Source organism: Brachyistius frenatus, unplaced genomic scaffold (assembly GCF_029030835.1).
Source record: "Brachyistius frenatus isolate BFR_SWC_R1_liver_20210118 unplaced genomic scaffold, ASM2903083v1 Contig_186, whole genome shotgun sequence".
Lineage (NCBI taxonomy): Eukaryota > Metazoa > Chordata > Actinopteri > Embiotocidae > Brachyistius > Brachyistius frenatus.
In genome coordinates this window covers 594627-619243 of record NW_027210785.1, presented here as the reverse complement: position 1 = coordinate 619243, position 24617 = coordinate 594627, and the positions used below count along the sequence as shown (strand labels likewise).

The following is a 24617-nucleotide window of genomic DNA, read 5'->3' as shown; positions in this document are numbered from 1 at the left end:
GAAACCAGACCAAGCACCCCTCTTCTATATTACATGCAAATCTGTTAACACCTCTAAAGAGATACTGTAACGCTCCAGCAGGTGAAATGTGAAACAACATGGATCGTAAATATGTTGGCCGAGGTAAAACTGCTGTATTATATTTCTATCTCAGCATGTGACGAAATCTGATTGGATTTTTGCCCGATTAAGGAATGAGATTGCAGCAGACTGAATTAGTCTTCCTCCTTCTCCTTCCCTGTAACTCTTTTCATTCTAGTGAGTCGGATAGTGCATCATGGGTAATACCTGAGGTGACTCTGAAGGACGAGGGCCACTACGAGTGCATTGCCATCAGCAGTGCCGGGACAGGACGAGCTCGCACCTTTCTCGATGTATCAGGTAAGCAGACATCCCAAAACTGTCACGTTGACAGTTCTACCGGCCTATTTAGACATTCATTTGGATAACCAGAGTTGCAGACTATGTGACAAGTAATGTATTAAGACGTTGTTATATGTCAGAAAGACACAAAGCTACACAAACAGCAGTCTTGTCAGTGGGCCGTAGGACTATAGTTTGTTAATTAATAGTCCGTAGTGAGCTACTCTCCATCACTGCATTTAATGAGCCAGGGCTGTTAGACAGGAATGCTTACGGGCTGGCAAGCATTAGACTGTCAACAAGTGTAATTGACGTGTGATGGATCTACAGGCAGGGCAGTGAGCAATTTAAAGTATGACTATATTTAATGTGCTGTATCATGTTTGCAAAATAACACTTAAAGGATGCATAGAGACAAATAGACAAAATGCCATGAGTGAAACAGTGCAGCAAATGAAGTTTATGTCATACTTAGAAGGTTCACACACACACACACACACACACACACACACACACACACACACACACACACACACACACACACACACACACACACACACACACACACACACACACACACACACACACACACACACACACACACTACTTATAGACATATGGTTGGAAACCAAGTGGCAGCCAATGTGGGTTGAATGTTATAGGGTTTGACGTCTCTTGGTGTCGATCCCATGCAGAGACACTGTACAATGGCAGAATGAATGTAACGTGATGGAACATTTGACCCCGTCTTACAGCATGATGTTGTAATCCATGCTTCACAGCGATTGTGTCAGGGGGTCTATGGTATGGTTTTTATGCCTACGGCGTAAAATGAGAACACATAAAGCTGTAAATAAGTCCCAGGCTGCACACCAGTAAAGACCAGTACAGGAATAGTTTATGTGAATATACGGTGCCTCAGGTGAATAGTTTTATTAAAACAAAGGGCTTGAATACAGATACTCACTGGTGTATAGTCTGAAAGCATAACAATTTATAATCTCACACAGAAATTAATTTCCCAGGTAATAAATTAACTTGGATGATGACTTTGTTATCATCATGATGTCAAAGATTTATGTAAAATCTGAGGGATCATATAATGATTTATAGCTTTAGTCACACCACTGGGCAAAAGAAAACATTTAATTTTTCCTATTTCAAAATCCTCTGTAGTGCATTTTCTTTTTCAGTCAGAACCATTTCCGTTTTGTGACACCACATGAGTCTAAATACCGTCGGCCTTTTTGTCCAGTCCTTACGCTCCAAAAAACTCTCTGCTTCGTGGAATTCACTGGAGCTTCATCAACATGATGAATGCCAAGTGGCAGGAAGTAAGGTGGAGAAAAAGAGAGTGAAAGGGATTTCAAAGACATTTTGTGAATCACAAGAAGGAAATAAGGAGCCAGGGAAAGATCTCAATAATATGAGTGTAACTCATTACTGTAGCTCACCTGCTGTGTTTACAGTCCAAAGGTGCAGTGGTGCCTTGGTTAGTACAACTGTTACTGTTTTGACAGCTCTAAAATTAGGTGAACTTAATCCCCCTCCTCAACCAAACGTCCAACCTTTGTTAGTGGGCCAGTTATAGTCTCAACAAGATGACAAGCCACTGCAGTTTATACACACAGAAACACACATAATACCTAATCAGCTGCCAAATTTATGTCATCCTAATCCCAAGGAGCTATGCTGATATCCCCATCATCCTCCCTTTATCAGAGCCAAAGCCTCTGCTGTTTCTTCTCTCCCTCATCTTCCTTTTCTTTTCCATTCCTCTTTCCCCTCCTTAGCTCTGGTTCAGATGGCACACTGTCAATCATTTTCAAGGTTCAAGGAGTGTTTTCGGCATTGTGACAGGAGGAAATACAGACATAGAGGAAGAGAGAGAGAAACAAGATTTTAGGTTAAAAAAAAATAACTACAGCATGCTGCTTCTTATGTAAGTGTCAGCAAAAAAGTAAACACTTGCTCTGATTTCTTTAGGTTTTTTTTGTGATAAGTTTCTGACAGATGCCAACAACGTTCACTCATCTGTCACCCCACAGAGCCGCCTCCAGCCATCACAGTCGAGGGTAACGTAACGGTCTCCCCCGGCTCCCGTGCTGTCCTCACCTGCCACGTTGTTAGCACTGTCAACTTCAACCTCACCTGGCTGAGAGGAGGCCACGATGCCCGCCTGGACCCGCGGGTTAACGTCCTAACCAACCTTTCAGTGCAGGTCTCCGATGTGACCCCAGATCACGCGGGCTGGTACGAGTGCACGGCTATAAATGAAGGAGGGGTGACTGCAGAGCGAATCTACCTCACTGTGCAAGGTGAGGAGTGTGTGATTGTAACTTCATGTGTTTAATATGAGTGTGGAGTATAAGCTCCGATGTGTGTGAGAGGTGGCATTGGGCCTCCAGAACCAGAGGCTACTAAGCTGTAGCTGAACACGTATTTTGTTTAAGTGAGTTTGATTTTGTTGATGGTGTGTGCTGTATGTTCTTGCATGAGTGTGTGACTTTTTCTTTGGTATGTGTATCTGTTTCTTCTGTGTGATTTAAACTGTGGCTGAAACAAGACTCTTGGCAAACACAACCACATTTCCAAACACACGATTGTCTTCCAAGTGCCCCTGCCCCTTTTCTCTTCCCATTTGCTCCCTATAATTCACTCTCATGCTTTATGAGACGTGTGAAAATTATTTACGCTGGACTCTCAGGCAGCACTGAAGGAGAGTTTTCCGTCGCTGGACAGCTCTTATAGTCCTATCTCTAACACTTCACTGACACTGACTCAGGAACACTCTGTTGTACGGATGAAAGAGTATCACTTGCTATCTGGCTTGCTCAACGGAGCAGAGCCTAGGAAGTGGCGGTGCATTACAGTATTAGCAGATGATGTCAGCCAGAACGGGTTAAGGAGAATTCAGGAGGTATAAAGAAGCAAAGATCTTTGTTTCACATAATCCAATCTGTCCTGAAGAACATCCTTTATTTACGTAACTACACAAGCATCAGCCCCAGAAGAAGTTAATTCAAACTCCATATGCTGCTTACTGTAGCCTAAATTCCTCCCTGTGTGCGTCTCTCTAGGTCTTGAAGATTTTAATAAAAAAACAAAAAACAATTTCTCCACTTCATCACTTGACCTGGCATTTTTTTTATGAAATAACATTGAAAAGTTTCTTGTGATCTTACCTCTGAGAAAACTGTTGTCTCTTCAAGGTAAACCTCGGTGACGCACTTGAAAAGTTAAACATTTAACACCAGTCCTGCAGACATGTTTTGAAGAGAACGCTGTCATTTGGCTTGTCTCGCTGAGTGATAAGTTGTTGAGCTGACCCTTAAACATGTTCCCTGATTTACCTGAACAATGTTTTTGTATCTCCTCAAATGTATGTTTTTGTACAATGCTCTCACAACTTTCTTTGTTATTCTTTTTTTTTGCAACTGTTTCTTACTGCGCCTTTGGTTCTTTTTTTGTTTTGTTTCGCCTCTTCTCTTTTTCAGTCTAAAACAGCTGTTAGCGAGCCCTGGGGATTTCCTAATTACCCCCTGGTCAGTCTCATTCTAGTGATTAGTCTGGCTTTGAAGTAGGTCAAGTCTGCTGATATCTTACAACACAGTGGAACTGAGAGCATTGTCACACTAAATTTAGAAATGCATTTATCTCCACCAATTACTTTTTAAAAATGGCAAAAAAAATCAGCCAATACTGGTAATGTCATTAAGCTGTATTTATGTGGATTTTGTCAGCCAACTTTAAAATCATTTAAAAAGGATTTTATTGAAATCTCACCACAGCAGTGTAGCAGTGTGTGATTCAGCATTTATAACTGCTATAATTTTATTTTCTGCTTTTTAATTTGTTGGAGAACAGAAATAGAGAAATTTGTCGAAAAGAGAAAATTAACTGAGTTCAGGAAGGGACATAAAGGAGGTTTTGCCAGCTTAGCTTTAGGAATTTAGATTGATATCAAAATATGATGAAGAAGCAGAGATTTATAGCTGTTTTGTAACATTTTATTATTTTTAAAAAAAACATAAAAACACTGTGAATATAAATTATTTTCATACATGAACAGCGATGAAAGAAATCAGTCAGCCTTATGTGGATGTAATCTGAGAATGAAATGGAGAGAAGATGAGGGGTAGAGAAATTAGAAGGTATGTTGAGATAAGAGGAAGATGCAATGTGAGAGGGACTGAAGGCTGATGAGTGAAGGAAGGGAAAAAAAAAGGAAAGATGGAGCAGGTGACGAAGTAAGTGCTAAAGATAAGCGTCTCCCTGACATTAAAGCTGCTGCTGAGTCAGAATAGAAGAATGCATCTCTTAGAGACCTCCTTGTTTCTAAACTCAGAGGTGTCTCTGCCCCCCTCAGGGCAGGGTGAACTTGCGAGAAAGAGAAGCAATTGAGGAGAGAGCCTGGTTTAGTTGTAAACACAGAGAAAGGGGCTTGTGTTGTGTAAGCCGCACTGCACAGCCTCAGGTGCCACAACATTTAGGATCCATAAAATTAAAAGCTGAGGCATTTCAATTTGTTTTTAGGTTTTAATAAATCAGAAGTATTGACAGTATTTATAGGCAGCATCTGGGAAATGTGCTGTATATCTTTCAAAATGTGGCGTCTCCGACGATTGAAGTTGACTGAGCAGTACAAAATTCCACACATTCCTTCACACCTACTGTACTTGTGTGTGTGTCTTGAACTTTTTGAACTTGTAACTACTGGAGCTCGATCACCCCGGCACATTCCACCAGTTCACCTAAAGAGACTTTCATACAGTAGTTTATAGAGGGCACACAAGGAAGGACAAGTTCCCTTAGTGTCCTGCCTCTGGCCAAAGGAAAAACTAAATCCATCAATAAATTCCTCTCTGGCATCACAGATGGACCCTAATTGTGAATGTGTTGTTTCTGAAGAGTCTCTCTATTGAGAAGCCTCTCACGTTGATTTTTCTACAAGTTGGAAAGGTCAGAGATGCTTGAGACGTTTCTAGCTGTTGGAATAAAATCGAGAAAACACACCCTTTAAAAAGACGAGTTACACATCATGAATCAGTTGGAAAATCTCTCCGGATTCAACAGCTTCTCGGGGTCTGGATTCAATGTTCCTTCCTGTTTTACCAATAAAGAGGACATGAGGGTGAAAGATATGCTGTGAAACATGATTAGCTGTCGTAACAGCCATCAATCTTCCTGCTACAGTGACAGTACAAGTTTATGCACTGTTACATCTTGTGACCGAACCTAAATTAATTTAGGGTTATTGGAGAACATTCACCTTAGGTGTGTTTGAATGATGTATTTGTGTCAAGAGAGTTTCCTGATCTGTCTCAAAGCCCAAAGCTTCATGTAACTTGGGTAATTAATCTTTTTCTGAGTCCAATCTCTAGTGAAATAAGTGAATTAATTACATGTTGACTGATTTGGTGGATAATCAGCAGATTTATTGTTACTGTAATGACTCCTGTTCTCCTCTAGAGATGCCCAGGGTGTCAGTGGAGCCGCGGAATCAGACCTTCATGACTGGAGATGATGTAAGCATCAGGTGCTCGGCCAGCGGCTACCCTCCGCCCCGCCTGGTCTGGACCCACAACGGCATGTTTATCATGGGATCCAGCAGGTGAATTTATCTCTTTTTACAAGGACCAATTTGATCACTTCTCTTTGTATTAATTCTACAATTCAGACTTTTTACAGGTTGGAAATTTTTAGCATAGAGTAATGGCCTCTTCAGCTGGTGGCATGTGCTATCTTGTGATATATATAGTACCTAAAGCCTCATGTTTTCAGACTGTGAATATTCTGATGTTTGTTTTTTAGTCTCTCTCCAATCTCTCTGGTCGCCCTCAAATTTTCACTTTTTTATCTACATAAGTTCCACAAAAATACAGAATTGTTTATCTTTGTGTATTTTGTGTATTTTGTGTTCAGACACAGGATGACTCCTGATGGCTCTTTGGTTTTAAGAAACATGGAGAAAAAGTTTGGAGGAGTGTATGGCTGCCTGGCCAGCAACCAGGCTGGGACAGACACAATGATCTCCATCCTCATGTACATCGGTGAGTTCAACACTCACACAGCTCACACACAGACAGTGGAAATAAACTGAACATTTACTTTTAAAGCAATATTTTAGGTGCCTAAAACAGGTAGTGCATTAACATTTGCTTTGTTTTTCTAACTTTCAACAACTCTCCTCTGCTAGAATTTCCCGTGGTGACAGTGGCATTACGTGAGATTCTCATTGCCATTGGAGACACCACTGTGATGGCCTGTTCAGCATCTGGAGTCCCTCAGGCTGAGATCTTGTGGTACAAAGGTAACACCATTGAAGCTTATAAAAAGCCTTTAAGGTTCAACACTGTTTTAGAAAACAAAGAAAGAATGAATGGCAGTTCACAAACCAACAGATGCACTCACGGTGGGTTGACATTTGGGTTGAACACAGTCAATCTGAATAAAAAAAAAATTAAAAAAAAGTATTGCCTTGAAAGTAGATTTGAGTAGATTTTAGGTTTTCCCATCATTTGTTGGCACAGCACACCTGACCAAACTCCATTGTTGTATTTGCTCTAATTACAAGGTGATGTCCAGCTGCATTCGTCATCCCTCATGGAGGTGGACACATTGGGAGGGACACTAACCATCAGGGAAACCCAGAATGTTGACGCTGGAGATTATACCTGTGTAGCTGTCAACACAGCCGGCACCTCATCAGGAAAGATCTCTCTCGATGTCGGAGGTGAGAGCAGCCCCAAGTTTAGTTATCTTTGTGAAAACATTACTTGTTTTTTGTGCTTCAAGGTTGCAGAAGACTGTTTTTGCAGTTTGATGATCATCAGTCCCACCAGCATGTCCTGAGACTTTGCTTCTGTCTTTGCTTTTGTTCTGGACCATACAACCTGTTTTAAGTGACGGGTTGCTTATATTTTACCATCCAGTCTAGCAGTAGACACTTATCTATAGGGTTAGAATAGGGACAAAACAGAGTATACAGTGTTAGATTTTCAGAAAGAGTGACAAAACATCCTCTTGAGATTTGAGCCCAGAGTTGTTAAACAGAAGCTCACTGAGAAGTACAGTGGGATTTCACCTCCCCTGTAGCAGCCTCTGGTAGTGACATTATCCCCTCAGTGAACTCATGCGTAGCTGTGAAATCTAGTTCTGGGCCAGACGTATAAACGATACAAGCACATGTTCCCTGAAGAAGGTGTCGTTGGAATATTTGTACCTTCACACATCCTTTACACCATGCACACACTTTAGGTCGATGAACTGACCATGATATATCTTTATGGCAAAGAGAAAGATGGAAGAAAGGAATACATCTTGACAACACTTTATCTGAAGGCTTAAAATATCAAGGAATTTATCATCTCTGAACCTGACCCCTCTAGCGCCACCCAAGTTCACTCGAGAGCCGTCAGATGTGGCGGTGGACATCAGCCTCAACGTGACCCTAACGTGTCATGCCCAAGGTTACCCAGAGCCTCAGGTCAGCTGGCGGAGAGAGGACGGCGTCCCACTTTTCAACAGGCCCCGTCTACATGGCACTATCTCAAAGAGCAAAGGAGAGCTACAGATTATTAGTAAGTTTATCAGTTAGATATTTTTAAATGTATTAAACACATAAATAGGCTTGGTTTACACCTTATTGTCCTTGTTTCTGACAGACTTATGGGTGGAGGACGAGGCGGTGTATATCTGCGAGGCCCAAAACCACTTTGGCAGGATCCAAACCCAGGCCAGTGTCACTGTGACGGGATTGGGTAAGAACAGCATATGGAAAGTCTTGTTTCTCTGACTGCATGCTTTTGTAACGTAGTAAAGTAACTATTTCAAATGTCAAATAAAAGCTGGTTTTGATTACGCAGGCATTATCATTTGCAGTAAGTTTATTGTAGGTACAGTATACTGAAATGTAGCAGAACAAAAGAAGTACTTGGATCGCCTTGTCTCCTCTAAAATACTTTTTCACTTTAAAGACAAAACCACATGAATCATTGTCAAATGCCCAATGCTTTTTCTAAGACAACATACATTACCCTTGAGTGTTTACACCTGTCTGTATATTTGTGTGTGTGTGTGCGTGCGTGTGTGCGTGCGTGCGTGTGTGTGTGTGTGGGGGGGGGGGGGGGTTTGAACACGTGCCATGTTAACCGCTATTTCTGTCTCACTGTTTCTGGACGGTGGAAACACACTGAGCTCTTGTATGTGGGCCAAAGGTTAGAGAGCAGAGACCCACCCAGATGACATGTATTACTGCTCCACTGCTCCACTTCCCTCAGAGGATACACACACCCAGTGCAGAAGCACATGCACAGTATTGTAGTGTGTGTGCATGTGTGTGTGTGTGTGTGTGTGTGTGTGTGTGTGTGTGTGTGTGTGTGTGTGTGTGTGTGTGTGTGTGTGTGTGTGTGTGTGTGTGTGTGTGTGTGTGTACCAAGTCAGTCATGGTGGTCGTTAAATTCTCTTCGTCGACACCCTGTTGCCTTTCACAGTCTTGACAGATGACACACCACTGTCTGTGTGGTGAACACCCCGAACCATTGAGACAAAAGTGATGTTATAAGTCTTTAAGTGTGTGTTTATGTATGTTATGTGAGGGAAGAAAAAGAGTGTCCATAGGTTAAGCAGCTGTAGAAAATGTATAGAGTTTACACTGTATTGTTAGTGTTAGCTCTCCCTATCCATCATACTGTGCACACACAAACACTTGAGCTTTCTTTGAATTTGCTGGTGGTAAAGACCATTTTTCCGATAATTTATTATTTTTGTCCAAAGATATTTAAGTATATGAAAACAATATTTTTTTTAAGGATGAGCTATAATTTGTTGTTTAATTTATGTGTGCTTTAAGAGACGCAAAAGCACTTCACTTGTGTCTATATGCTTTTAGTTTCCATGCAAAGAGGCTGTTTTCAACAACCTGTAGATCTCAGCAGTATCAAATGGCAGCAGATGGAGGAGTTTCTGTATGCTGATATGAATCTGCTTAATCATTTTTTAATACTTTCTTTTCCTCCTCTCAGTTTCACCTGTCATTGCAATGAGTCCGGCTGTGCTCAGTGTGATTGAGGACCAGCAAGTGACTCTTCCTTGCGTGCTGCTGGCTGGGAATCCACTGCCTGAAAGGCAGTGGCTGCACAACTATGGCCTGGTGAGAACAGAGTGGAAATTTATAGTTTTTAAAAAAAAAAATATATGTCAGACATGCTCCTTTTTTAATTTTTTTAAATTTTTTAATTTTTTAAATCTGTGTTAAATAACCAGGATTTCACTCAGAGCTGTTTCACCTATAACCTGTTAGGTGACCTCAGACCAATATGTGACAGTGAGGAGGGATGGCAGTCTACATATTGAGCGAGTTCGGCTGGATGATGCGGGTGACTACACCTGCTTGGCTGAGAACGTTGTTGGAGCCACCAACCATACAACCGCTGTCAACGTTTACGGTAGTATTCACCAGCACACAGATGTGCACATGTTCCAAAAATGTGAAGAAAAACTCGGGTATTTAGTCTGTGATTTTTCATTTCCAAGAAGATGCTGCATGCCTCCAAGTGCTGATCTTTTCTGTAGACTCCTTGGGTCGTAACAAAACAAAAACAAAACAGATTGTTAAGGAGGGAAAAGAAGAGAAAAAATGAGAAGAGAACAACAAGGGGAATATCTGTTCTGAATACTGTATGATCTGCAAGCTACAGTCTTTCTCCAGATGTTCTTGAGACACACAACAAATTACTCGTGGCACAATTGCAGAGAAAACTGTAGACCCACAGTAAAAAAAAAATGCCTAAACATTTTTTGTCTGTATGCACACAAAAAAACAGACTTAACCGTGCCATACTTTGTTCTTGTGTTAACAGTTATTCCTACTATTCAGTATGGCCCTCAAGTCTTCAGCACAGTTGAAGGAATACCCCTCTCTCTACCCTGCCGTGCTAGGGGAGTACCAGCTCCCAACATCACCTGGACCAAGGTCAGTATCCACATTGTTTCTTCTTTTATAAAGTCCAGTGAGAAGCTCTGTACTCTCTTGGTGTTGTCATTAAAGAAGACTGCCCTCCTCAAAACGATCCCATTGGTCTTTTGTGCAAGCAGCTTATTACGATCTACAGTTACGTTCTTCAGTTAAGCGACCTCCAGCTGTGGTATAAATAACAACAATCTGGTGTCCTCCAAAAGTTAAGCAGTTCAGATGACATCTATATATTGAAACATTTTCTTTGGCAGTAGGCAGTAGGTTGTAGGTGGATGGGTCGATAAAACAGTTGATTTGGTTGCAGTAGACTGGAGGTCGCAGTGTGCGTGTGTTTACTGTTGCCATGATGGCTTTTAGGAAGTTGTAAATTTACCGCATGACGCTACTAAGTACAGTAGTTTTTGTGAAGAAACCAAACTGGGGGAAATCATTTAGGAAAAAACTCATGTGGGTCATATTTGAGGGTTGAAACAAACGACCTACATATATGGTCATATGGGTTAAAGGAGTCATTGCAGATAACTTAATTTCCTTAATTGCAACCAGAAATTATGAAATGAAATGCAGGTCTGTGATATAACAGCTATGGTTGTTGTGGCTGCATCGCATTTTGACCAAATCTCACCTAATGAGACTACACATGCTGTATCAGGATAGCTCTATTGCCAAAATAAGATATTACATTCCACCCCAGAGTTATTTTTCCTCTGATAAATCATAGATGAAAGCTGTTATGCAGCTCATTTGCAGTATTTGTAGAAATGCAGCGTGTTGTGGAGTTTTGATGAATTCCACTTGAAAGTATTTCAGCTGTGGATGCATCATTTCCAACTACAAGGCAGCAGGTTTGTGTCAAACGTCAGGATTGCTATATATGTTTAGCACAGTGCTTACACCATTGACGGGCTCTAACATGCCAACAGCACTTGAATGGAAAATGCCTGTGTGTCTGTGTGAGGATAAATGTGTGTGCCTGATGTGTTGCACCATGAAATCACCTCTGCGCAAAGTAATGAGCACAGGTAGTGTGTTCCTCCTTTAAATATAAATATACATAGCACTTTTGTGTGTTTAGTGTGAACTATAAGCCAGTGCATGTGTGTAGAGAGTCCCTCCCTCTTTTCCGTCTCTTACACTAGTTTCTCTGAGTTGTAAAAGCCGCGCTATTAAAGTGAACAGGGCTGCAGGGACACATGAAACTAGAACCTGCTAAGTCCAGCACCAGCTGTTAAAATGTGATTCCTTCTGATTCCTTTGCTGTTCTCTATAACATCAATCAAGTTAAGTCCGGTTAGACACGTAGAGCTAAAAGGACAGTCCAGATATGACAGAATCCTGACGCTCAGACATCATGTTTGCTCTGTGTTTTGGTTCATTTGATTGTGTAACTATTCACATTTTATTCACAGCCTCTTTATTTTAAAGCAGGGGAGAGAATCAAATCATAAATTTAAGCACGTTGTGGGCTAAACCACACATCTCTCTCTTAGACTAACTCAATGAAATAAACTCTGGGCCTTGCCCTTTTCCTGCTGTGATTTGTTTTGTAGGGTGGGGAGCTGCTGAACTTGGGTGGTCCAGCCTTCTCCTTGGATTCTGACGGCAGCCTCCTCATCACTTCCCCTTCTGGAAATGAGACAGGAGAGTTCATCTGCACAGCTACCAATGCTGCCGGCTATGCCTCCAGGAAGGTCCAGCTCACCGTCTATGGTAAACCCGATCAACAGCTAATGGCTAGAGGAAGTCTGTTTGAATATAAAGGAGCTAAATGCAGCATTTAGCTAAATACACATTACCGCCTCTTATCAGCTGGCACCCCACTTTTCAACTGCTCCAATTGCCAACAACGTTGGTGTGTTTAAAAAAGATAAACGTCAGATGTATCCTAAAGCAGCTTGTATTGTAAACGTTTTTTTACACAGAACCATCTGGGAAGTGATCCTTGAAAACTTTTCTGCAAAAGGGCAGGCACTTTGAAAAACATACTTTTCAGGTGATTGATGAACCATCTTTCTTTCCCCGCTATCATGGGCTAATCAGTCAGATCATATTCAAATGCGCAGTTGCCTTTATATGGCCTGGCTCTGGCATGTATGGACACCCTGTTTGCATTAACATTCACCCAGCCACTCTGAACGGCAGACCAATCAGCGACCGGTGTGATGGTATTGAAATTGAGTGGTTTTTTTTGTCTAAATGTAGTTGCAGCAGTAGTGGTGTTTCGTCTGGTTTCTCCACATACCAATTGGATAAAGCTCCTCCAATAGTTTTAAAGTTAACCCAAAGTCTTCGCCCAGTAGGATGCAATGAGTGCAAATGATTTCCTGTGGCGTGTATCCAGACCAATATATTTGCACAGTGAGTTTGGGCCTGGGAACACCAGGCTACACCTATAGCTGCATGTTGGATGCTGGTTGGTCTGAACCACTGCTGTTTGTGACAAAAACACATAACTTGAAGTCTGACAAGATGGATTGTGTGGTCTAATATATCTCATGATCCCACGAATCAAGCGACCTAGCAAGATTATTTTTCATCACATTTCACAGCAATTTATTCTGCTTGAAAATCCATACATCTATCTCTATGACAACCAGCTTCAATGGTTAATTGTTGCAGTGTAATGGACAACACCTTGTGTGAGTTTGTTCTTTTGGAGTATATGTTGGAATTTGTTCATCATCTCGCATCTCAAAACAAATTAATATGATGTAATGGCAGATGGCAAGAAGGTTGGATGAGTACATGGAATCAATTAAACCTGTCTGTGTTTGCTTGCCCAGTCCGACCTCGGTCCAATGTTGGTGGAACCGGAGGCTCAGCAGAGCCAATGAGGATGTCAGTGATTGAGGGTGACGATGCTGTTTTGCCATGTGAGGTCCACAGTGTCCCACCTCCCTCCATCAGCTGGGCCAAAGAGAGGCAGCTCATCTCTCCTTTCTCTCCCAGGTAAAACACACACTGTACACACACTGTACACACACACACACACACACTGTACACACACACACACAGACAGACACACACACACACACACACACACAAACACACAATACTGAGATCCAACAAGCTCTTGTACACTGCCTGGATACAGTATTCTGCCATTTACACTAAAATCCAATCACATATATTTTCATATACAAACAAAACCACCTCGCTGCTTTAAAATACACCCCTATGAATACATTTTACCCCATGTAAATAAAATATGGTTTGGAAACATATCTTGGCTGTAACCTCAAAGCAAGAGTGAGATTTGTAGCTCTAAGAGAACCTTTGTGCTGTCTACATCACAGTACTTTGTCTCTGTCCTCCATTCATGACCTCAAGGTAAAGTTTGTGGTTTTTTGAGATGAGTGAGTAATCATTCTTCTCCCTATGATCTGTTGTACTTACTGTGCTCCTGCCACTGCAGCTGTAATTATGTTTGATGGTGGATCAGTAAGAATTACTGGAGTATACGTTTACAGTAATAACTGAATAAGTCACAGAGTGGAAACAATTAGTGTGTGAGTGCTTCTTTCTGGTATATGGAGGCTTTGCCAGCAAGACTGTCAACCAGTCTCTCCCTTTTAATTTATGGCCGTTTGTTTTTGTGCATGTGAGGTAATGAGTTCTCGTTCTTTCCAGGCATACACAGCTTCCTTCTGGGTCTATGAAGATCTTGGAGACCAGAGTGTCAGACAGTGGACTTTATGTGTGTGTTGCTTCCAATATTGCTGGTAACCTGACACAATCCATTGAGCTGAGTATTTTGGGTAAGTTTAAAAGAACACAATGTGTGTCTGTGTTAAATTCAATGTACTATTAAATTGATAAAACATGCAATCATCTCGATCAACTTAGATGACTGATATGAAGTTTGGAGAGTACATTTTTTACATTCCAGACAGTCAAACCAGTACTTTAATACTCTATTACGTAAATAAAAGGTGCAGCTCAGACATCCTGGGATTACATAGTTCTCAGCAGCATACACTCTATAGAAGCTTCCCAGTTTAAATTCCTGTTTGACAAATAACACCCAGGTCCAAATGAGGGATGAAAAAGGCTCAGTAACTCTTGTCCTCTGCCCTCTGTCCTGCAGTCCCCCCCAGTATTCAGCCTGGCCCTAGGGTAATGAAGGTACAGGTGGGTCACCCTGTAGAGCTGCCCTGCGTGGTGAGAGGAGTCCCAGAGCCGACACTCACCTGGACTAAGGATGATAAAAGGTACCCGGTGTCACCTGATGGCAGCCTGGCTTTCAAAAATGTGGGACTGGATGATGAAGGAACCTACACCTGCACAGCCACCAACACTGCAGGCAGAGACGAAGCTCGAGTTCAGCTTCGAGTTCAAGGTGCGTTTTAGACTTCTAAAATGTTCATTACATTTATGTGTGTTAAAATGTTCATGAGTTGTATGTAATAATCAATCTGTTTGACTGTTCATTTGTGTTTGAAAGAAAAGGATCAAATAATAAACAGCAGCCTTCTTTGGCTTCCTTGTCACAGCAGTTTTAGAAAGAAACTCAGATTTTGAGGAAACAGGTTCCTGTGGGGTTTTTTTAAATAGTATTTTGGCACTTTTTGCTTTTATTTGATTGTGATAGTAAAGACAGACAGGAAATGTGCGAAAAGTAGTCAAATGCTGTGAAGTGAAGGTTTAGGGACTCAGCTTCTCCTGTCAGGCTTTCCAACTGAGCTTGAGTGCTAGGCCACAGGGAGTCCATTACCTGGTAAGACGGCTCACGAGAGAATTTTCTCCCATTTGGTATGCAAAATAACCGCTCGGCTATCAGGTCGCCAGGAGTGAATTTAAATAATAAAAAACTTATACTGTATGGATGAAGCACCAATCATTTAAACATGCAAAAGCAACTGATACAATACAGAACCGTTTTTTAAGAGATGCGTTCAACGTGTTCACAAGTGTATTTTATTGTGTGTATTATCATTGATTTTGTGTGTTTGCATCCTTTCAGTGGCCCCTGTTGTTGAGGTACTGGAGCCCCCCTTCAACAGTCCTCTGCAGGAGAGAGTTGCAAACCAGCGTATCGCCTTCCCTTGCCCTGCCAAAGGTACTGGACTATTTCCTACCTTTCAGTTTTATGAAAAAGTAACCGATCGTATCCTTACTTCATTTTATTGCAATTTGATCAAATGTGACATTTAGTAAGAGTGAGTACAATGCTAATGTTCTGCCATCTGTGCACATGTACAATTCAGCTTTTTGTTATTACTGATGGTTTGGGTTTTCTTGACTTGTGTCTCTGTCTACGTCTGTACTTCAGGTCTTCCTAAGCCAGTGATTCGTTGGCTTCGTAATGGCCAGGAGCTGACGGGTAATGAGCCCGGTGTGTCCATCCTGGAGGACGGTACACTGCTGATTCTGGCCTCTATCTCACCGCTGGACAATGGAGAGTATGTCTGTGCTGCTGTCAATGACGCTGGATCCACTGAGAGAAAGTACCAGCTCAAAGTCAATGGTGATTGACCTGTTCATTAAGTAGTTTGCTGACACATAAGTGAACCTCTAGTAAAACATTACTCTTCTTCATTAAATAGTATATTCATGACCTTTGAAACCCCCACAGTGCCCCCAGATTTCCGTGACAGAGAAACGCCTGGCAACCTGTCAGTGGTCCTGAGCCAGCCCACCAGCTTGATGTGTGACGTCACAGGAAGCCCGACCCCTGTCATCACCTGGTACAAGGACGGGTCTCTTGTAGGTGAAATTTCACTGAACATGCTGTTAATACATATTTATATTACATTTTTAGCTTTAGCTTACTTAAAAACGTTTTTAAAAGATGAATACAATGCCATGCAGCCTTATAATCTGCATAACCTGCACTTAAGCTGTGGTCTAGTGAATCCTCTAATCTGACTTTTTGTTTTTTTTATGCAGGAAAGTAATGAGAAATCATACTGTCCTTCAATAATGAATGCACTCATAAAGACTTTATGGGCTCTGATCACAGGGTGCGCTGTCCAAGAGAGCCGACTTTAAACCGGTGTGGATCCTGTGTGTGCAACAAAGACCATCCAGACCAGCCTCAGTTACAGCATCAAATGATAGAATAATTATGATAAATTGATGCAAGAACAGAGTATTAGCACACAATTTGCTGTAACATCCCAGTTGGTTGCCTGCTCTCCATTCCCCTTGCTGCCTTATTCATTTTTCCTGCCAGGCACAGAGGGGAAAGTCGCAGCATGTACTTTAATCTACTAATTATGAGTAATCCAAAATTAGACGTTCTGCTCTCTGAATGCTTTTGGCCCTGAGGAACAATTTAATGCTTTTTGTGTTTTGTACACTTTGTAAATTATATTTCTTAGCTGAGTAAATCTTGGTCTCTGTAGGCCACAGTTGTTTTTCAATTTTCCTGCAATCCTCTTATCACCATGTCTTACAGACAGACAGCATTTTCTAAACTTTTCTAAATAGCCTTGCTTTTGGGTTTGACTTATTTATTTACGTTGATCGACAGGTAGTTGCTGGTAGCAGTGTCCAGATTCTCGATATGGGAAGAACCCTGAGACTACTGAAGACAGAAACAGCAGATGCAGGCAGCTACAGCTGTAAAGCCATCAACATCGCAGGCAGCACAGAAAAAGACTTCTTCTTGGATGTACTGGGTGAGTAAACCGCAACACAGAGACTAATGCACGCTTTTATATCCAGTAGGCCAGACTATTGTAATGCTCTTTGATCTGATCTATCAACAAATGTATAAATTAGTTACAGTAGATTTAGAGCACAAATTCTGACCATGACCAAATGGAGAGAACACTTTACAGAAAAGATGTATAAATGTCTGAGTGTTCATATTATTTTATTGCCACAATTTTATCATTTATTTTAATTATATTATTGTTTTCAAAATGCCCAATTCTCTCGTTTTGTTTTCGGTTATTATTTTCTACTTACACCATCTAGTTTGAGTTATTTTTCAATTAATACACATTTTCAAAAGCTTTTGCATGTGCATCTATCTCAAATGGTTTTAACAGTTTACATTTGAAGTGTCCTATAATCAGCTGGTTAGACACATGTAAAATACACTGAATTGCACTAAAGGTGCTTTTCAAATGAAATTTGATTTGTGGCTTGATATATGGCAACTCTAATCAATGAAGTGAAAGATAAGTGTACCAATTTGGGAACATGTTAAATGTGTTTGTATTGTAATTCTTAATGGGATGTCTAATATTGTGATTCTCTCCCTCTGTGCCACAGTCCCCCCTACGATTGCAGAGTCAGATTCTCCTCGAGATGTTTCAGCGGTTCTAAAACAACACGTCACTTTGGAGTGCAAGGTGCAAGGAATGCCCTTTCCCACAATCCAGTGGTACAAAGACAGGAAGTGAGTGGTCTCTGAAACTGAAGAAATAAAATGGAAATACTGTATTCCTTTCCTACTTCTCACTTTTATTCCTTTCTAGGCTGGTGTTTCTTGGTGATCCCAATCTGGAGGTCACCAACAGGGGTCAGGTTCTGAGGATAAAAAGTGCCCGTCTTGGAGACCAGGCCCGCTACCAGTGTAGTGTCACGAATACTGCTGGAAAACAGTCCAAGGACTTCAACCTTAGTGTCTATGGTGAGTGTGTATTTTGGCAAATCCTAAGCAGTCAAGTTACTGCAAGCGAGACCTACTCTTTTCTGTAGGTATACGAGTACCCTGGCCAAATACAGGTGAATTAAAATTACAGCTGCCAGATGTTTTTACTTTACTGTTGTTTTAGTGCCCCCCTCCATCAAAGGAGGTAACTCAACTACAGAGGTGACAGCACTGCTGGACACGGTGGTAACACTGGAGTGTGAAGCACGAGGGGTGCCGCTTCCCACCATCACCTGGTACAGAAAAGGAGAGGCCCTCCTGTCCAACAGACAGGCTCAGTACGTAGAGCGAGGCCACTACCTAAAGATCCCTCGGGCGCAGGCGTCTGATGCCGGTCAGTACACCTGCAAGGTGACCAGTGTGGCCGGGAGCGCTGAGAAGAGCTATGAGCTGGACGTCTACTGTAAGAGCCTGACGTCTAACATTTGATATGTTTACACGAGCTTTTGTGTTTAATGTTCTGTGTCAGCTTGAAACAAAAACAAGAAACTCATCTTAACCGTGTGATTTAGAAAATCTGGAGCACACTTTGACACTAAATCGTAGGAAATGAAAAAAATCTTGATACTTAGTCCCCCATTGTGTCTGTGTTGGCATCCCCACTAATGTCTGTTGTTAAACTCCGAAGCTTATTATTGTTTTAATCCGAGCTTCAAAGCATTTGGGTTCACTCACAAATCATGAAGACTTTTGTAGCAGTCAGGAATAATTCCAAGCAGCTGTGGATGTTTGGCAAACACTTTAATAGAGAAATACCTGGATCCTTGAAGAGGACAAAACACAGTTGGATATAAATAAGATGTTGGTTAATCAGAAAAGTCCACAAATCTTGAACTGTTTTGTTCTGTTCTTTTTTTCAATTTTTTTTTTATGGCTCTCTTCCCCCAGTGCCTCCTACCATTACAGGGGGGGATGATGGGCTCACTGAGAGGAAAGTAGTCCTCAGTAAACCTCTGATCCTGGATTGTGAGGCGGGGGGACACCCTCCACCCTCCCTCACCTGGCTGAAGGATGGAGTGCCCGTGCGTGACGGGGAAAGTGTCCGTGTGCTGGAGCAGGGGAGGAAAATAGAAATCCTCTCAGCCACTGTCTCAGACTCGGGACGTTACATCTGCGTGGCGACGAGCATCGCTGGGGAGAAGGAGGTCAAATACGACGTCAAAGTTTTAGGTATAGAAACACACAAAATACGGATATAGTTCGGTTTACCCATTTACTGAGCTGACCATAATTTGCAGAACGCATACACACAGTCACGTTTCCTTGTTTTATTGTTGCACTGATATCACTGTTAGAAACATCCAAACAAAACTTGACGGGAAAGCAAGCTTTCTTTGTTCAAGCCTTTTTGTTCTTTCTTTGCAGGACCTTGTTAGGGTCTTTGTTAACCTTGTTAGTTGTTTTGGACTCAAAAAGAATATAACCATCAGTCCAGCATTTAGATTATCACCATTGCTCACAACGACATCAAGTTTAAAGGTAATCAAAGCCAGACATTTGTTTCAGCCAAGTAAAAACACATCGGAGAGAAAAGGAACTATCTTTAAGTACTCTCATTTAGTGTAACGGTGCTTTCTTCTGGGCATGAAACATGCAGAATTGTCAGACTTCGTCTTCATTTGAACAGTACTGCTTCAAACACGTTGTACACAGGAAGCATATTTGATTGTCTAACAAACTCAGCAGTCATGTTTCATCTGTCTGTGAAAAGTCTGACAGCTGGAAAAACAGTGTGCCATTGTCAGCAGGATTCAAACCCGCCGTGGGAGACCCCAATGGATTTCTAGTCCATCGCCTTAACCACTCGGCCACAACAACTCATTTATCATGGACTGGTGCTGTTTTGTTTTTTTTCTTCCGGAGCTGCTGCTATCTGCAGCATGTTTGCATTCCACATGGGAAACAAACACATGCCGCAGCGCTGTAGCTTTACATATCCAGTTTCACAGAGGCTCCTCTCAGAGGATTTTGCCATGACACCGTTTAGTCAATCCAGTACTTTGTAATATGACTTCAACTTTTCAGAGATATTTTTTTTTTTTTTTACTCCTAGTTCCTCCTTTCATTGATGGGGCTGACGATGTGACAGACAGCACTGTTATAATCAACAGCCCTCTGGAGCTAGAGTGTCACGCCACTGGAACACCGGCACCTGTCATCACGTAAGACCTCCGTCTAATGCGTCCACATAAACAAATATAAACAAACGTGTGTGTGCACACACAAAGTCACAGTGTTACATTTTCCTTTCCAGGTGGTATAAGGATGGAAAGCCAGTCAGACAGGGTGAAGGGTTGCGAGTTGCAGCCAGCGGGCGACGTCTGGTTGTTTCCCGCGCTCAGGTTTCTGACACAGCTCGTTTTCAGTGTGTGGCCACCAACGAGGCAGGAGACCATGAGAGGGACTTCAATGTGGTTGTCCAAGGTAAAAATAATCGAAATGCTCGGAAGCAAAATCAATCAATCAATAGTTTTGGACGTGCTCTAAATGTAATTTGCCGTATGTTAGTGCAAGCTGCAGCAAAGCTCCCTCTTTGGGTACATATCTATCTCTTGTCTTTTTTGTAATTTCCTTTTTTTTCCCTCATTTGTAGTTGTGAAGTATTTTTACCTTTTGCACCTCTCCAGTTCCTCCATCCATCCGTACCACCGGGCCTGCTGAACGTTCAGTGGTTCTCCACAAGCCCACCAGTCTGGAGTGCATCTCCAGTGGCATCCCCCTTCCCAGTATCACCTGGCTGAAAGATGGCCGACCTGTTGACACGACAAAGGAACACATTAAGGTCGGTTCCCCAATAGACTGACTTTTAATTTATTAATAAGTTGACATGTCACTGAAGTATGCACATCTTCTTTTATGCTCCCATTTAAACAAGCAAAGTAATTACCAGTCTGAATTCTTTGTGTCTTCGGTGTGTCTGTTCTCTTATTTACCACAGCTGGATTCAGCAGGCAGAACATTAAAGATCACAGAGGCAAGGCTGGAGGATTCTGGGAGATACACCTGCCTGGCCACTAACGCAGCTGGTGAAGCTCAGCAGCACATACGACTCAGTGTCCATGGTAACTTACAGATATACAAAGCCTTTTCCGTGCATGTTTTTGTGTCCCTTGTCTCCCTCATCTCCTGGTTTCTGTCATGCATTCTCCTTCTCTTTTCCCTCTATTATCAAGAGACTGGGTGGAGACGTGAGAATATCTTCTAAGAAATTGTTGTTCCTGTGTGTAATACTGTGTGTGTCCCTCAGAGCCTCCCAGCATCCTCTACTCTGGAGAGATCATCAATCAGACCATCCTGTCAGGCTTTCCCACTGAGCTTGAGTGCAAGGCCACAGGGAGTCCATTACCTGGTAAGACGGCTCACAAACTTCCTCCCCAGCCCTGCTGCGATCATTCATAGCCTGCCGGGCGTAGTTTCCTCTGACCGTTGAGTTTTCCTTATCTGTAACCATTAAAGGAAGAGCAGAAAATTGATCTCAGATGACTCCCTACAGGCAGCTTCTCTTTCTTTCCACTCCCTGTCTTTGTAGTTACATGATCTGTGCAGTGTACAAGTTCAGTACAGATAAGCTATTTTAGTGACAAAAACACATGTTGTTTTTTGCTGTCTTTTTTATTTTCTTTACATGGATTAATAAAGGCTAATTAGATGGAAAAATAATTTTGATTTCTGTGTCTTTGTGCCATTATATTTACTAAATCAGACAGTATGTATGTAGAAGAAAAAGTTGTCCAGGCAAATACTTCTAAAAAGGTTACAGATGTGAGTGTCTCAAATCCCTGTTGTGTATCAAAGACAAAGAGTAAATATTATTGTTTATTTCAGAAGAACTAAACTAGAACTTAGGAATGGTGGGTTTACTCTCCTGAGGGTTGAAACAAACCGCAGATTTTTGTTTCTACACATCAGATATCTGGTAAAAAGCTCCGAATTACTTTAGAAAAAGGTAAAAAAAAAAACAAACAAACAAAACAAAAAAACTCCTTGGTGTTGTTTCTTCACTATAACTGCACTACAACCTTTTTTTTTTTCCTTTATTGGCCATTATCTTTATTTTTATTTAATTTAAACTTGTTTAAATTGTGATTATTTTGACTTTCTTTTCTGATGTTTTTAAAGTTCATTTTAATGCTTTTATTTTTTTGCCTTTTATCTTTGTGCCTCAGCTATCACTTGGTACAAAGATGGCCGTCCTCTGACCAGTGCGGCTGGTGTGACGATGCTGAAGCGTGGCCAGGTGCTGGAAATCGAACGGGCACAACTGTCTGATGCTGGAATATACAGATGTGTAGCTTTCAACCTGGCTGGAGTTGCTGAGATATCTCACAGCCTGCAGGTGTTTGGTGGGTGACTCTTTTTTATGTCATTAAACAGACGTTCACTAATGCTATGTGTATATCCTGTAGGATAACTAGACACCCCAACAGTACTTCCATATAATCAAGAGATGAGTCAATGACACACAGTAAAAAAAATATGCTTCCTTTATCCACCTCATCCAGCTTCTAACATCTCTACCAGCATTATAAAATTCCACTTTGTCTGACTGATACCATGCCCTCATGAAATTATTCTTGATTTTTATTCTTGTGCCACACAGTGCCTCCAGTCATCTCCAGCCGAGGTGGTACAGCAACAGTTGTGGTGAATGAAGCTGCCAGGCTGGAGTGTGAGGCGACTGGTGTTCCTCTGCCCAGTCTCACATGGCTTAAAGATGGCAGCCCTGTGGCAAGTGTTTCACATGGAATACAGGTACCCATGAAGTCATTAAATAAACTACTCAATTTATTTTTAAATTAAGTTGTGAGATATTTTTGCTTTGATGTACATAAGACCAAAAACAAGATTATAGATACAAACATGTTATTTACGTCAGCCTGTGATATGTTGAACATTTAAATTCCTGCTGGTGTTTGGAACATGTGTTTGGATCCCTGTGTGTTGTGTGTATTTATGTGTGCAGAGCTCAGATCTGGTCTCTGATCTGTGTCTGTCTCCCTCTCAGGTGTTGTCTGGTGGCAGAGTGTTGTCTCTGAACAGCGCACAGGTTAGTGACACTGGCAGATACACCTGTGTGGCCATCAACGCTGGAGGAGAACAACAAAGAGAGTACGACTTGAGGGTTTATGGTGAGAACGTAACTATTTCAGTTGTTCCAGACATGTACTGCACATAAGGAACCATACTGTGCATAAATAATACATACATTGTAAAAAAAAAAAAAATAGGCCATCAGAGTTTATTTGTGTATTTTTAGCAAAACTGAATCTCTTACTCATGTTGGCAGGCTTTTATTTCCACTACGTTAAAGCCACAATTATCAGTATTTGACCATATAAGTATAATAAAACAATGAAGGAGTTTGGATTATGTGTAAAGAATGTATATACATAAACTATTGACAGCATCAAAGACAATACGAATTTGTCTAGTGTTAATCTAAGTATTACACAGAGTAAGTGTATAATAGCAGGTTTAAATCCTACTTTTCCTTTTTGTTTACTTTTGGATAACAGATGCAGCCTTTTTTTAAGCCAACAATGACATAGCTTTTATTAGCATCATGACCCAGACTTTAAAAAAATGCTGCTCTATCGTGCAATGATGTCAGACCCTTGATGAAAAGTATTATTATTATTATTATATGAATTCTTTGAACTGAGCTTGACTTTGGTATTAAAAACTATTATAGAATATCTAATTTTGCATGTGGTTGGCAGGCAGTGATTCTTATCCTTAGGACAAAAACTTCATGTTCTTGCTTCTAATGTCTTTTCCTTCCTCTCCTCTTTGTTTTACTAGCTAATGATTATGTCCGACTGTAGTATATCTTTCAGCAGACCACCAGATTTAGAACGAAACATGAATTAAAATAGCGAAACATTATCTGACAAAAGCCCTGAGCGAAACATCTGCGTGTAGAGGAAGTATGGTTTGACTGAGTTTAGCATTTCAATAAACCTTGTCAGTTTTCTACATAGAGCTGAGCTTGATGGCAAACCAGTTGTTGTACCGGTACAAACAAAGCTAATGTCACTAAGGTTAACAGGAGACACGTAGTTTACATATACGGAATTGAAAAGGCTGTGCTTATGTGGCTTTTTGAACATATGCATGCAGAATACAAACATCCACATGACGTGTGTTTCCTCAGAGAGATCAAAAAGAGCTTGTCCACAGAAATGAAGGCAGATTTGTTGTGGTAATTGCTACCATTCTTCAGCAGCTTCCTGTGTTCCTGGACAAACGCAGAGCTGAGGGCCAGTTTCTGTCCTTCCCTGATGACTCAGGCTCTGTCTGTCCACTAACCATAATGCACGGGAAATTGGTCTGCTGTAATTTTGTAAACCGGGCCTGATGCACCAAAAAAGGGAAATTGTCACATGAAAAGCTGATGAACAGAAGTTTAAGCAAAATGCCACTTGAACTAGATAATGTATTTAAGGATTGCTGTCTGCTTTTAGAAATTAGATGTCGTCATTCACAAAGTGGAGATTTCCTAAATTGTTGCTCCAAAGTTGTCCGTTTATTGTTTCCCATGGTTTGCCTGTTTTAGGTTAATAGGTGTGAACTTCAGTCCCACAAATGTTCAGTGCCAAATGCACGTCATGTCCAGCACTGATTCAGATTGTGAGAAAAGGCATCAACACCCATCTTTGGTTGAAGAAA

General features: G+C 41.4%; 1 protein-coding gene and 1 non-coding gene across 2 annotated transcripts in view; one reads left to right on the top strand and one right to left on the bottom strand.

Annotated features, from left to right (window-relative positions):
* hmcn1 (hemicentin 1) overlaps window positions 1-24617 on the top strand; it is a 78343-nt gene that overhangs the window by 28293 nt on the left and 25433 nt on the right. Inside the window, exons 10-40 of the mRNA XM_069718110.1 lie at window positions 260-381; window positions 2412-2681; window positions 5836-5977; window positions 6289-6416; window positions 6563-6676; window positions 6941-7099; window positions 7755-7946; window positions 8031-8126; window positions 9390-9517; window positions 9668-9812; window positions 10227-10339; window positions 11893-12052; window positions 13126-13291; window positions 13973-14100; window positions 14430-14681; window positions 15306-15401; window positions 15615-15809; window positions 15918-16048; window positions 16818-16965; window positions 17567-17693; window positions 17773-17927; window positions 18073-18351; window positions 18837-19118; window positions 20002-20110; window positions 20203-20372; window positions 20576-20730; window positions 20887-21010; window positions 21196-21297; window positions 22115-22291; window positions 22549-22700; window positions 22954-23077. Of these exons, the coding sequence (XP_069574211.1) occupies window positions 260-381; window positions 2412-2681; window positions 5836-5977; window positions 6289-6416; window positions 6563-6676; window positions 6941-7099; window positions 7755-7946; window positions 8031-8126; window positions 9390-9517; window positions 9668-9812; window positions 10227-10339; window positions 11893-12052; window positions 13126-13291; window positions 13973-14100; window positions 14430-14681; window positions 15306-15401; window positions 15615-15809; window positions 15918-16048; window positions 16818-16965; window positions 17567-17693; window positions 17773-17927; window positions 18073-18351; window positions 18837-19118; window positions 20002-20110; window positions 20203-20372; window positions 20576-20730; window positions 20887-21010; window positions 21196-21297; window positions 22115-22291; window positions 22549-22700; window positions 22954-23077 (4841 nt within the window). The remainder of the gene's footprint in view (window positions 1-259; window positions 382-2411; window positions 2682-5835; window positions 5978-6288; window positions 6417-6562; window positions 6677-6940; window positions 7100-7754; window positions 7947-8030; window positions 8127-9389; window positions 9518-9667; window positions 9813-10226; window positions 10340-11892; window positions 12053-13125; window positions 13292-13972; window positions 14101-14429; window positions 14682-15305; window positions 15402-15614; window positions 15810-15917; window positions 16049-16817; window positions 16966-17566; window positions 17694-17772; window positions 17928-18072; window positions 18352-18836; window positions 19119-20001; window positions 20111-20202; window positions 20373-20575; window positions 20731-20886; window positions 21011-21195; window positions 21298-22114; window positions 22292-22548; window positions 22701-22953; window positions 23078-24617) is intronic.
* trnas-aga (transfer RNA serine (anticodon AGA)) lies at window positions 19685-19766 on the bottom strand. The gene has a single exon. It is a non-coding gene; the product is annotated as a tRNA-Ser (tRNA).